The 14,614-nt window shown below is 39.6% G+C and overlaps 1 protein-coding gene and 1 non-coding gene across 52 annotated transcripts in view; one reads left to right on the forward strand and one right to left on the reverse strand.

Moving 5' to 3' along the window:
• The window catches only part of LOC101960618 (uncharacterized), a 401,529-nt gene that overhangs the window by 58,799 nt on the left and 328,116 nt on the right, over positions 1–14,614 (reverse strand). For 41 of the 50 annotated variants that reach the window (XR_013431556.1, XR_013431545.1, XR_013431566.1 and 38 more), the window contains 4 exons: positions 11,910–11,989; positions 10,651–10,849; positions 10,299–10,395; positions 8,890–8,989 (listed from right to left, as the gene is read on the reverse strand). This is a non-coding gene — a transcript (uncharacterized LOC101960618). Of the gene's footprint in view, positions 1–8,889; positions 9,042–10,298; positions 10,396–10,650; positions 10,850–11,909; positions 11,990–14,614 lie in introns of all 50 variants that reach the window. The other 9 variants (XR_013431530.1, XR_013431535.1, XR_013431538.1 and 6 more) reach the window with 3 other exon arrangements.
• LOC101961296 (tropomyosin alpha-3 chain) lies at positions 4,861–6,689 on the forward strand. Of its 2 annotated transcripts, XM_005337479.5 has the most exons (2): positions 4,861–5,023; positions 5,146–6,689. In XM_005337479.5, the coding sequence occupies exons 1-2, from the start codon at positions 4,944–4,946 to the stop codon at positions 5,624–5,626; spliced, it is 561 nt and encodes a 186-aa protein (XP_005337536.2). In that variant the 5' UTR covers positions 4,861–4,943; the 3' UTR covers positions 5,627–6,689. The 2 variants fall into 2 exon arrangements, with proteins under 2 accessions (XP_005337536.2, XP_005337535.4); XM_005337478.5 differs by having other exon boundaries at positions 4,865–6,689.

The raw sequence follows: 14,614 nt of genomic DNA on the forward strand, positions 1-14,614 counted from the left end.
CAGCAATTTAGGGAGAACCTTCTCTCAAAATAAAAACACAAAAAGGCAGGGGATGTGGCTCAGTGGCTAAGTGCCCCTGGGTTCAATCTCAGGTTAAAAAAACATTAGCTGGGATGCACTCCTTCAATCCCAGGAATGTGGGAGGTTGAGACCATAATGTAAAGGCCTCTACTAGGCTCCAATGCCTTCCAACTTAGAGGACCTTGTGCATGCTTGCTGAGCACTCTGCCACTGAGCTAAATCCCCAAACTCTTAGTAACTCAAATTAAAAAGTGGGAATATGTTATTGTCACTCCTCCCAAGATCCCCGAGGATGTTAACAAACTAAAGAAATATCAAATGTCTGTCCAGTGCCCCTAACCTACGGTCTGTGCTTAGGTGGGCTTGTGTGGCATTGCCAAACGATCCAGCCATCCTTGCACTACTGTAGACTGATCCAAACACATTTGTGGTTACTTGGGAAGCTTCTAATAAATAGGACCAATGGGAGAGCACCACCCACAGCTGGAAATACTGAAATCCTAGGAATATCAGGGAAACACCAAAGAGAACAGATAAAAATATTTGTTTTGCCACCTAGAAATACAACCATTTGAATGATGTGACTTTAAAAAGTGTGTTAGGGGGGCATAGGGACTAAATATCCTGTTATGTGTGTGTGGTGGGGGATCCCAGGGAAAGGAAGATTCCTAAAGACACTGGGTCCCATCTGCCTCCCCTGATTCCTCTTCTAAACCCAGAAGAGAAACTAATAATCAGTGCTTTAGGTGGGTGGGAACCTAAAGTACATTTTCAAAAAGGAAAAAGGATGTTGCTTAAAGAAGCTACAGATCATTAAAAAGAAATAAAAAAGAAGAACTTTGAACTTGGCACACACCACTTCCAGGTCTAGTAAGCATAATGTTAGTCTGGAGATTACTTATTAACCTACAAAGACGAGACTACATAAAAGACAAAATGAAAAGGAAAAAGTTATAATAAACACATATAATTTTCAATATAAATGCATGATAAATTGAGTTCATGTAAGAATGAAAAAATTAAGTAAAACAAATTTCCATATTTTTATCTAATTAGAAATTCAAATTTATTTACTAAGCCAGGTATAGTGGCACACTTCTGTAATCCCAGTGACTTGAGGCTGAGGAAGGAGGATCCTTAGCAACTAAGCAAGACCCTAAGGAACTTATGGAGACCCTGTCTCAAAAAAAAAAAAAAAAAAAAAAAGACCTGGGGATATAGTCAGTGATAATAAACTGCCCTTGGATTCAATCCCTAGTACAAAAACAATAATAACATCAAACTATACTAATTTCTATACTAAATATTTATGTAAGAAAAATGCTGATTGGCTTTTGTGCCTCCACAACACAGATTACTGCACCAACTGACAGGAGTTTATGAGATTAATCATCCTGGGGCTCAAAAGTTATATATGGATATTCCATGAAATATAAACAATCTGCTAGCTCTAATGTTCTACAATGTAGAGAAAAATGGTTGTGCCTGCCTTTAACACCTGCCTTTCCTAAATTTCCCATTGTCATAATGCTCACTGTTGTACAATTTTCTATATTGGACATAAATAGTTTCACACAATGAATAATAATGTTAAAATAAGTCTTTGGCACTTATAAATTGGTTTGATGAAACTGAATCCCATGATCCCTCGGTTAAAATAGTTAATAGTCCTGCCTCACAGATATCCAAAACTAAAGCAAATTCACCTGACCATCCACGTGTTCTAAGGTCACAAAACAAGGAGTTAAAAGGACATTCCCTACCCCCTCAGGATTTACAGACATTACTAAGAGACCAGTTTCCACTTCTCAGAATACACAATTTAGAAAGACATCCAATAGTGTCTTCATGCCCCTTGTTAGGTCCTAGAAAGCTGGCTAAATTGAGAGAATTAAGGGTCTCAAATAACTTCTTGTCAGATTCAAGTCAGACAAATGGCAACTTCAGTGGGTCTCCATCTTCCTGCAGGAACGAAGCTCTCTCTTTTTTTTTTTTTTAATAATTTTTTTTAAAACAGAGAGAGAGAAAGAGAGAGAATTTTTTTTAATATTTATTTTTCAGTTTTCAGCAAGATTTCTCAGATAGGTGTGAGTCCTATTCAGCTCTGCCAGGTCCCACAGAGCTCCAGAGAAGGGGTGACCTGCTGTAGCCACACAGCTTCTCAGAGATGGGTGTGATCTGCCAAGATGCCAATCAACCTGTTGGCTGTAAGACATCATGAAGCAAGACTCCACCCCTGATACCTTATCCCTGCCTTTGATGACCCCCTTAAATAAACCACCAGAGTCATTTTTTATTTGTTCAGCTCCTGTGTGGGCTGGACCTATCAGGCGCTCCATACTTCTTAAAACTATAATTCTGACTTTGTCTTACTTCTTTACTAATTATTTCAGACTGTATTTTTTCAGTTGGCTTATCCCCCTCCTGGGCAGGAGAAATTACCCCTGGCAGCCTTGCAATATCTCCCCCCCCCCAGTCCCCTGTGAAAAGAAATTCCTAGGTAAACCTCAACAATTCTGTTGATTATGGCCCTCATTATTATTGGATGGTTTGAATACTTTCGTTGCTTTGCAAGTTAGAAGCCCACAGGCCTCAAAGCAACTAAAAGAAATTGTATAGGGGCTGGGGATGTGGCTCAAGCGGTAGCGCGCTCGCCTGGCATACATGCGGCCCGGGTTCGATCCTCAGCACCACATACCAACAAAGATGTTGTGTCCGCCGAGAACTAAGAAATAAATATTAAAAAAAATAATAATAAAAAAAATAAAAGAAATTGTATATAATAACCACATATCAATATAAGTTCTGAATTAATATTAGCATTTGCTAAAATGTACTAATTAAGCTAGAAGCAGTGATACAGGCCTGTATTCCAGTGACTCAGGAAAATAAAACATTGGGATCCTAAGTTTAAGGCAGGCTTTGGCAACTTACCATGACTCTCAACTCTCATAGCAACTTAGGAAGACCCTGTCACAAAATAAAAATAAAAAATACATATACGTGGCAGAATATGTAGTTCAGTTGGTAGAGTGTTTAAACATGAACAAGGCCCTTAGTTCAATCCCCAGCAACATCAAAAAATAAACAAAATAAAAAATTTAAAGGACTGGAGATGTACTTCAGTGGAAAAGTGCCTCTGGTTTCTAGCGCCAGGAAAAAGACAAAAAAACAAACAAAAGGGCTGGAGATATAGCTCACTGGTAAACTGTCCATGGGTTCAATCCCTGGCATCTAAATAAATAATTAATTAAATGGACTAAATTAATAAGTTCCATACATGATCAATTTCTAGGGTGCAAATCCATATACCTGAATCTGAAACAAAAGGAAAATATTTTGTCTGCTATAATATTAGAAAAATAGCTACACACAAAGTAGAAGAAAAATAGTTCAGCATTGTTTGTTTGTTTTTCAGTACTAAGGATTAACCAATGGCCTTGAGCATGCTGGGCAAATGCTCTACACCTGAACTACATCCCAGCCTTTAAGCCTCATTTTAACTGCATAGTTGCTTCAATATCCTACACTCACGGTACCAATTGTGGCAATATGTCTCATATTGGGTTATAGATGCTATCACACAATGAATGACAAATTAAAATTAAATTACACCTTTGGCAGTTATACATTTTACTGTGTTGGAAATATTGGGAGTCCTGGGCATGAAAATAAACAATCAAGACTAATCAGCTCTGTCAACAGGGCAATAAGTTTACTTCCATGCCCAGAAGGAATCATAGCCATCTAAACCAATGCAGGGGTCCCTGGCAGGCAGTCAGCTTGGCTTTTCTTTCTGACACAAGGGGACTGGGTCCTTGCCTATAGGTCAGAGGGGACCTCATTGTCTTTGGGAGAACAGCTATGAAGGAAAAAGGGTACTGGACCACTACTCATTGGTTGGAGCCAACTTCACTATTTCCTATTGGGTTATTTAAAGAAATATATCCTCTACTTGTCCCCATCTCTCTTCTGGTGTTCTCTTGTGGTGGAACAGGCCCTCTGGGTTGAGTGCCTTCTGACAGGAACACAGCTTCTCTCAGTTGATCAGGCCAGGTCTCCTTCTCACCTCCTGTGTGTCAAGGAGCTGTAAAATTTTACACTGAGGTATTAACTGTTTGTTAATTTCCATTCGGCTCTTCACTCAGGCTGCCTTTCTTATATCCCAGGTCATTTTACATTTAAGGTTAAATACTGTATTTTGAAAATGGACCACCAGGATTGTCAATTTCTCATAACTAGATAAAATGGGACCCAAAAAGCCCCAGAAAAAGTAGTTAATATGGTACTTTGAAAGTTAAAACACTGACATTAAAGATGAAAACTTATTATAAAAAGTCAATTAAACAAAAAGACCAGGGACTGGGGTTGTGGCTCAGTGGTAGAGTGCTCACCTAGCACATTGTGAGGAACTGGGTTCGATCCTCAGCAACACATAAAAATAGATTTAAAAAATTAAAAAGAAAACATAAAGACCAACACATGTAGGCTTATGGAATAGAAGGCAGAAACAAACTGCTACATACACATTTAAATGTTTTTTTTTTTTTTACTAGAGTGTCAGCACCATTGCATGGAGATAGAACTGTCTTTTAGTTTCAACAAACGGTGAGAAATATGGATATCCATATACCCAAGAATGGCATTGTCCATTTACCTTATACCATATATAAAAATGAACTCAAAATGAACCAAAGACTTGACTAAAAGGACTAAAACCATAAATTCTCATAATAAAGTATCAGGCAAAACTTCATGGCTTTGGTTTTGGCAATGATTTCTTGCATATAATACTGATATGCAGGTAGTAAAACTAAAAATGGGAAGGCAGATAACGAGAAGCCGCTGGGTAGGCACCATGGCCGGGATCACCACCGTTGAGGTGGTGAAGCACAAGATCCAGGTTCTGCAGCAGCAAGCGGATGATGCCGAGGAGAGGGCTGAGCGCCTCCAGCGGGAAGTTGAGGGAGAAAGGTGGGCCCGGGAACAGACTGAGGCTGAGGTAGCCTCCTTGAATCAAAGGATCCAACTGGTCGAAGAGGAGCTGGACCATGCTCAGGAGTGCCTTGCTACTGCCCTGCAAAAGCTGGAGGAAGCAGAAAAAGCTGCTGATGAGAGTGAGAGAGGTATGAAGGTTATTGAAAACCGGGCCCTAAAAGATGAAGAAAAGATGGAACTCCAGGAAATCCAACTCAAAGAAGCTAAGCACATTGCAGAAAAAGCAGATAGGAAGTATGAAGAGGTGGCTCGTAAGTTAGTGATTATTGAAGGAGACTTGGAATGCACAGAGGAACGAGCTGAGCTGGCAGAGTCCCGTTGCCGAGAGATGGATGAGCAGATCAGACTGATGGACCAGAACCTGAAGTGTCTGAATGCTGCTGAAGAAAAGTACTCTCAAAAAGAAGACAAATATGAGGAAGAAATAAAGATTCTCACTGATAAACTCAAGGAGACAGAGACCCGCGCTGAGTTTTCCGAGAGATCGGTAGTCAAACTGGAAAAGACAATTGATGATTTGGAAGATAAGCTGAAATGCACCAAAGAGGAGCACCTCTGTACACAAAGGATGCTGGACCAGACTCTGCTTGACCTGAATGAGATGTAGAGCTCCCCAGTCCTGCCCTGCTGCTGCTCCTCCCTCTGACCCTGACTCCACCTGAGGCCAGCCAGCCTGAAGCTGACCTTGAAACTGAGGGCTATTCTTTAACTGGAAGGCTGTTTTCTCCTTTCAACACCCCCTCGACCCACCCCCTACCCCCTTGTCTTTTTTACCAAACTGTCTCTGCTTCTTCCCAGACATTCCAGCTGGGCTAGAGGCAGAGCACCTTTGGGAACAGCATTTAAGAGAATGTGAGCACAACGCAAAGTATCTTTAAAAGCATGTTGTGATGTTCCCATTTTGTAATTACTGTTTTTGTTGTTACAGTAACCATTTGTAAAACATTCCAAATAATTTCATAGCTCTGAAGCAGCAATCTAATTCCCTTCTCACTTTTGGAAAGTAACTTTCCAGCCTAATCTCTATTGCCCTCTCCATAGAGGAGGAAAAGAGGAACAGGCCTGCCTTACTGAGAGCCAAACAGAGCTCAGGGAAAGACTCTACTATGGCAAACCTCATTGCTCTGTGCAAAGTACTAGCCAAACCAGAAAGGTGATTCCAAGAGGAGTTAGCCAAAAAACAAAAACCTTACTATTCAGGTTTTGTTTTATTTTTAGCTTTAAGGTATCTTTAGACAACTGTATTCTTATTTTTTACTTTTTTTCATCAGAAATGACCAAATTAGCATGGTGAGACCTCTGAGACTTTTTGTTTTTCTGGTGCTGGGGATTGAACCCAGGGCCTCATGCTTCTTTGGCAAATGTTCTACCACTGAGCCATATTCTTAGTCCTGAGACTAAATTTTTCTCCCATCTCTACCCATTTCCCAAGTGTTCACAGAATGGATCATGGGCCCCTTAATCTTGCGTGACCACTTAATTGCTCTCCTGCTTGCTTGAAAAAAAAAAAAAAAAGAAAGGAAGAAAATTATGTTTTGGCCACTGATTTAGCCATATGAACTCATCTCATCACCCTTTTCTGGGTCTGAAGCTGCTGTATCTAAAAGTGCCATCTCATTGTGCTTTGTATCAGTCAGTGCTGGAGAATCTTGAATAGCTTATGTACACAACTTTTAAAATTTTATATTATTTTGAAACTGCATCTTTGGGGTGGGGTACCTGACCACCTCGTCTGGCTGTGAGAGTCCTGCAGTCTGGGCTGGCAGCATGCTGATCTTTCAAAGTTTCTTTCCCAGCCCAATCCCCACATTTTTAGGTGAGGTTTCGTGATGTCTGTTAGGTGTACATCCTGCAGCTTATTGGCTTAAAATGTATTCTCCTTTGTTGTGGTCTCTTTGGGGCCAGTTGGGAGAAAGACAAACAATAGTGCAACTGTTTTAATACTGAATATTGACAAGTGTCTTTTTGAAATAAAGAACCAGTCCCTCTAAAAAAAAAAAAAACTAAAAATGATCCAGTTTGACATCAAAATGTCTCACTTTTGTGAATCAATGGTTATAACAGAATGAAAAGACAACTTATAAAATGGGAGGAAATATTTCTAATTACATATCTGACAAACTCTGAAAATACAAAAACATAAACAACTTTTACAAATAAACAACAACAAAATACTGTGATTTTTAAAAAGGACATACAAAAAAAACGAATCACCAAAAAAAATTTTTAAACGACACAGGACATGAATACATGTTTCTGAAAAAAAGATACACCCAAGGTCAATAGGCATATGAGAAGAGACTCAATATAAAGAATACTAAAATCATTTTAAGGAAAATTCAAAACAAAATGACAATGAGATCTTGGCTCACACACATCATGGTGCCTCGTACACACAAGTACACTAACAAAAAAAAAAGGAGAGAGAGAGAGAGAGAGAGAGAGAGAGAGAGAGAGAGAGAGAGAAAGGAAGGAGAGAAGAAGAACATAACAATTGTTCATAAAAATTGGAGAAATTAGAATTCTATCTTATTTTTATTTTTGTACTGTGGATTGAACTCAGGGTGCTTTACCACAGAGCTACATCCCAAGCCCTGTTTATTTTTAATTTACAGACAGGGTCTCCCTAAGTTGCTCACACTGGGCTGTCTCAACCTTCCTCATTGTTGCCATCCACCTAACCTGACTGAGATATTGGAATTCTTGTGCATAGGTGCTACGAATGAAAAATCGTGCAGCTCTTATGGAAAACAATATGTTGGCCAATTTTTGTAATTTTAGATTGTTTTGGCTTCATTTTAAATTTAAGTTGATTTGGCCCATACCAGAAATAGGGCTTAGATACCCTTAGCACAGTTTTCAATTCTCTTCCTTTCCCAGTTTTTACTGAAATTTACATTATACAACCATTTCCTAGTAACCATCTCTTTAAAGAACACTCTAATACAACCTACTTGACTCATCCACACATAGCCTTGTATACCTTAAACAATTACAGATTCACTCAGGAAATCTGCCTCTGTTAAACCAGGGACCTAACTAAAATAAAGACTTTGGATTTAGGCCTCTGTCTATTTCTGTTGCTCCCCATGGGATGGTTGAGCGTGCATGTCCCAGAAAACTGCACTCATCTTGATGCTCCTGCAAGAGGTGCAGCTCTCTTTAGGATTTCAAAGTCATAAAAACTATTCTTTTCACTTTGTGTGTGTGTTCTGTGTGTGCATATGTATTGTGTGTGTGTGTGTGTTCTGTGTGTGCATGTGTATTGTGTGTGTGTGTGTTGATGCTTTGTCCTCAGTCTTTTTTTTTTTCCCCTCTTCAGTGTCCTGCCCGACTGAAATAACACTTTCAAATTCTCCTCATTTCCAGGGCTCTACTACAAGAGTGGCTATCCTGGTAGAAATGCGTTCCCATCTCTGGGGACTTGCTGCCAACTATTTGTCTGCAGTGGCCCTGCAACTTCTACCCATTCTCTTGTTTTATCCCCACACCTATCCCCCTATATGCTAACACCTGGTGTGCAGTGGCAAGGTCTTCAGTTAAAAAGGCAGGACTATTTTATTGTCACCTCTTCCAGAAGTCTTTAGGAAAATAAAGAAATGTAAATGTGCATCTTAGTCTCTCTTCAGTACTAAGAACTTCCAATGACCTTAGCAAATGATTCAGCTGTCATTGCACACTGGGGGTTGCTGCAAACCCAAATTTCGTCAAGAGGGTGGTCCTAGAAGAGGACATGGCTGCATAAAAAGGACCACCAGAAATGCTCAAACAGGCACCACAAAACAACAGGAATTGGCTAAGGAAATATCCAAAGACAAGGGGAAAAATTTATTTAGCTGCCTAAAAATATAAAACATTCTAAAGACTTACTTAAAAGTTGAGGAAGTTGAGGTCTTGCTGGTGGAGGAGATGTCTCAAGGAAAGGCTGCTGCCCAGGGTCACCAGGTCCCATCTCCATCTTGCTATTCCCCTTTCCATTCAGAAACAGAAACGAATAACAATAACAGCAGGTAGATAAAAATCTAAAGAAAATTTAAAAAAAAATAGCTTTGCCTGGCATGGTGGCACACACCTGTAATCTCAACAAATTGGGAGGCTGAGGCAGGATGATTGTGAGTTCAAAGCCAGACTCAGACTCAGAAATAGCTAGGTTCCAAGCAACTCAGCAAGACCCTGTCTCTAAATAAAATACAAAATAGGGCTGTGGGCGTGACTCAGTGGTTGAGTGCCCCTGAGTTCAATTCCTGGTACCAAAAAGAACCTCTAATCAATCTATCTATCTATCTATCTATCTATCTATCTTTCTTTGTTTCATTCTTTTCTTTCTTTCTTTCTCTCTTTCTATCTTTCTTTCTTTATTTTTGTTCTGGGAATTGAACTCAGGAGTACTTAATCACTGAACCACATCCTCCAGCCCTTTTTCCATATTGTATTTTGAGATAGGGTCTTGCTAAATTCCTTAGACCCTGTCTAAATTGCTGAGACTGGCCTTGAACTCGAATTTTCCTGTCTCAGCCACCCAAACTGCTGGGATTACAGTCCTGCACCACTGTGCCCAGCTATAGCCTCCAATCTTAAAGAGGTAACTAAATTTAATAGAGAAAAATGGCTAAGCCTGCCTTTCCTAAATTTACTACAATCATAATAGTCACTGATTAAAAATATTTTGTTAGACATAAATAGTCCAACATTGTGAATAATATATTAAGACTGAAATAAGTTTTGGCACTTACAAATTACCTTGATAAAATTGGATTCCCTAAATACTCCAGAACTCTTATTTTGTTGTTGTTGTTGCTTTTGGTGGTGCTTAGTATTAGAACCCAGGGCCTTGTGCATGTGAGGCAAGCACTCTACCAACTGAACTATATCCCCAACATTCATATCAAATAGTTCAATTTTCCTACTTGTATGAAGTCAAAGCAGGGCTTTTGAGTAAAAAATTAATTATACAAAGCTTAATTAATAAGGAGTAGATTATATCAGCTGGTTCTACATTTGACTAACCAAGTTCATCTCTTTTAAAGACGAAACAAATAAATACATAAGTAAAGGAAATAAAAGGTGCTTCATGATGCTTTACTACGACTTAATGCTTTGTTTCCATCTATCAAAGACTTCCTAACTAAAATTCAGTATTATTAAAATTGCTGGCTACATCTGTTCTATCACTAATAAATATACTGTACGATAGATTTGGATAAACTATTTAGTTCAGTGACTATTCCTGCAGCTTTGAAGATGCATGGTGCTTCTATCTCCAAAGGGATACAACTCACCTTTTCTAGGCTATAAAGCACCTTTGTTGTTACCCACAACCTCAGCATATAAGATCTTGATAACAGGAACCTTTTTCCAGGAACCCAGGCATGACATCTGTTATGGTTAGGGTTAGAATTAGAATTAGGTTTAGGTTCAGGGTTAGGGTTGGGATTAGGGTGTGAGACACTGCAAGAAGGTTCAGAGGAGAAATTACTGGATTGTGAGAGTTATAACCCAATTGGTGAATTAATCCCCTGATAGGGATTAATTGAGTGATAACTGAAGTGGTAGGGTGAAGGAGGAGGGAAATGGGGTTGTGACTTTGGGGTATATATTTGAACATGGCAAGGGGAGTCTCTCTAGGCTTACTGATCATGATGTGAGCTGCTTCCCTCTGCCACACTCTTCTGCCATGATGTTCTGCCTCATCCCGAGCCCCAAGGAGTAGAGCCAGCCTTCTATGCATTGAGTCTTATTCTTTTCTACAGTTGTTCATGTCGGGTTCTTTTAGTTGCAGCATCAGAAAAGCTATATCACATTAAGGGTTCTCTCTTCTATGATGATTTATCTGAAATACTCATTAAGCAAGCATGTATATATATATATATATACACACACACACACACACACACACACACACACACCCACACACACACACAGACACAAATATATATCCCCAATGTCTTTTCTTAGCACTTTTTGGCCACTGGTTACAACATATTCTGGTCTTCATTTACATATTTTACTTATGAATTAAAATCAATAGGCATTCCAATTGATTTGGTCAAGAGGGTGGTCCTAGAAGAGGACATGGATGCATAAAAAGGACCACCAGAAATGCTCAAACAGGTACCACTTAAACAACAGGAATTGGCTAAGGAAACATAAAAAAATGATTCCACACAATGCAAAAAAAAAAAAAAAAAGAGAGAGAGAGAAAAGAAACAAACAACAACAAAATCCCCAAACCTCTGTCAAAATAAAAGCTTTGGCAATGAAATATCTCTGGACTACTCATAATGGCCAATAGTTGCCTTGGGGCTTCCTATGTAAGAACTTGCTCCTTGGTCTCATGCTAAACACCATCAAAGCAATAGCAATAATGACAGGTTGACTACTGGGTTCTCATAGATATAAATACTTGTCATGGTTAATGTGGATTATAATCTTGATGGGGTTGAGACATGCCTAGGAAACATGAGTAAATCTATAAAGGTTTTGTGTCTCATCACTCCAATAATTCCTTAATGAAAGGTCAAAGCATCCCAGGGCCCATTGTATGAACCATGTCTTTCCTGTATTCTGATGTCTGATATCTCTGCCTCAGCTGACCTTGGAGGACTGTCCCTTTCCAGGGCTAAGCAGTTCCCAGAGAAAGTAAACAACTGGCCTGTAATAGTGGATGTCATATCACAGCAACCACTGCAGACCTACAACTCCAGCTACCTCCTTTATTGACTTCTCACACTATGGGCCACTGTTCACCTACCTGATGCCCCTAGGTCCAGGTATCACCAACCTAGCCCTTATGCCCTGGAGCCTGCTGAAATTACTAAATCTAAGGAATCTGAATCCTTCTTACTCCTTTGCCCATTCCTTTCCTTCCAGATGAAAATAAAAGCTCTTGCCTCTCCATTAGAGTTGTGGATGACCTTAGTGGTTGCCCATCTGCTCCCTCACTGGGTGGCATGTCCTCTCTTCTTGAGATCTGTGATAATAAAAAAGATTTTCAATGGCAATAATCTCCTCATTCCTTGGAATCATCATTCCTAAAAAGTAATAAAATCTATATTTTCAGAAAAAGTGGTGCAAAGGAAGAGGGTGCTTTAGCATCACAGTGGGATGTTATGTTCCAAGACTTTTCTTACGAATATTGCAAGCAGATACCAGCAGATTGTGGCATATTCTCAGGCTGTTGCACTTTTGCACTGTGTTACACTTTTGCATTGTGACACTGTCTGGGTGTTGCTGTGGATTTCCACTGAAAATTCAGAAGTTGAAACTTGAGTCCTCCACAAGTTCAGATCTGAGCTGTGTGACTTGCCTAGATCCAGATTCAAACTCCTGGGGGCACCCCTTTGTTATACTGAAGAGGTCAACTTATAAAAGACTCTTCTTAAGGGCTTCAGGTGTGATTTTTCTCAACTGTTAAGGACAGGATTGGTGTGTACACAGGATGCACTGAGAAGTGATGGGATAAACTGCTATTTTCGACTCATCTCAGTCTGTCCTATGGAGTGGAAAGAGAGCCCTCTCGGGAGGTTCTCCTGTGTTGTGATCAACACAGAGTCACTATAATGGTGTTAGGTAGCAGGTAGATTTGAGCAGTGGGACCAAGTAGTTTAAAAGTTGAATTTCAGCCAGGTGTCCTGGAGCATGCCTATAATCCCAAGGACTCAGGAGGCCTTGGCTGGAGGATTGCAAGTTCAAGGCCAGCCTCAGCAACTTAGTGAGACTCTAAACAAATTTGAGACCCAGTCTCAAATGCTAAGGATGTATCTCAGTGGTTAAACACCCCTGGGTTCAATCCCTGATCCCAAAGACAAAAAAAAAAAAAGTTAATTTCTTACATTGAGACTACTTGCTAACTCTCAGCCTTTAAGAATCTCACACAAGGCCATTAAGATTCAGCTTTGGGTTAAAAAGATAGCAATATATCACAACCCATGACTACATGTTATCTTCAGGGTTATTCTTTCTTCTTAGGGCTCAAGAGTTCAGATTCTTTTTTGGATCTGTACCTCCACTGATCAAAAGAATACAAGTTACCCTTATCAGGACAGGACCCAGATGAAAGAGGGCCTTTGTGACCTTTATGCAAAAATCCCTCAGGATGTCACACAGCTGATTCAGGAACATAAAATTCCCAAATAATATGCATGAACCTCAGTTGTATACTCTGCCTTTCCAGAAAAACAAGGAACTTATGTAAGGACCTGGAGGTTCAAAACACTCTTAAGGCCCCTGTCTCTCTTGGAAGTAGATCCAGGCCCCTCACAGTTGAACTGGAATAAACTATAAAAGAGGCCACCACTATGCCCAGAGCCACTTGGGCCAACCAGAACACAAAGAAACAAACACAAAAGGATTGAGGACTTAAACACACACACACACACACACACACACACACACATTGTAAAGAAATTAATACTTCAAACAAAAGACAAGGAGGGGCTGTTAGAGTTCTCTCAGCAAACACTACTTCGAAAAAGTAATAATATTGAAAAGGCAGAGAACAAACATGCTGCCTATACACAGTACAGTGGGCACCTGCCCTACCCCACTCTTCTTGTAACCACTTAGAATGTCCATACTGAGTTTCAGCAAAGACAACTACTATGGTTTCAGGCAGCTACAAGTATAAGATACAGAGGAAAAGGGGATAAGGTGGAGGCGGCCGGGGGGTAAGACAAGACAAGATCCTCTACATAGAAGGGAAAAAAATAAAAGGTAATAAAAAAATTACATTGGAGAATGGGGTTGTAGCTCAGTAGTAGTGCTTGCTTCGCATGCATGAGGCACAGAGGTTCAATCCTCAGCACCACATAAAAACAAATAAATATAATAAAGATATGTGTCCTCTGCAACTAAAAAAAAATATTTTAAAAAATTACATTGGTAAATATTATGGTTTGGATGTCAGTTATCCCCCAAAAGTTCATGTGTAAGATAATACAAGAAGGTTTAGAGGAGAAATGATTGGGTTATGAGAGCCTTAACCTAATCAGTGAATTAATCCCCTGATAGGGATTAACTTAGTAGTTATTGAAGATGGGTATGGAGCAGCTGCAGGAGGTGGGTCATACATTTTGTATCTAGTTAGTGGAGTCTCTCTCCCTCTCTCTGCTTTCCAATCATCATGTGAGCTGCTTCCCTCTACCACAATCTTCTGACATTATGTTCTGCTTCACCCCAAGGCCTGAGAAATAGAGCTGGCTGACTATGGATTGAAAACTCTGAAACTGTGAGCCCCCCAAATAAACTTTTTCTCCTCTAAAGTTGTTCTTGGGGCTGGAGTTGTAGCTCAGTGGTAGAGCACTTGCCTAGCATGAGTGAGGCAGTAGGTTCGATCCTCAGCATCACATAAAAATAAATAATAAAAAGATATTGTGTCCATGTACAACTAAAAAATATTAAATAAGTAAATAAACAAATAAAGTTGATATTGTCAGATCTTTCAGAGCAGCAAAAAAAAAAAAAAAAAAAAAAAAAAAACAAAACTGACTAAACCAGAAATTGGTAACTGAGAGTGGAGTCATTGCTGGGCCTAACCTGACCATATGGTTCAGAAGCTTTTGGAGCTCTTTGAAATTGGTAGGAAGAATTTTGAGAT

The sequence above is a fragment of the Ictidomys tridecemlineatus genome, chromosome X (genome assembly GCF_052094955.1).
Source record: "Ictidomys tridecemlineatus isolate mIctTri1 chromosome X, mIctTri1.hap1, whole genome shotgun sequence".
NCBI lineage: Eukaryota > Metazoa > Chordata > Mammalia > Rodentia > Sciuridae > Ictidomys > Ictidomys tridecemlineatus.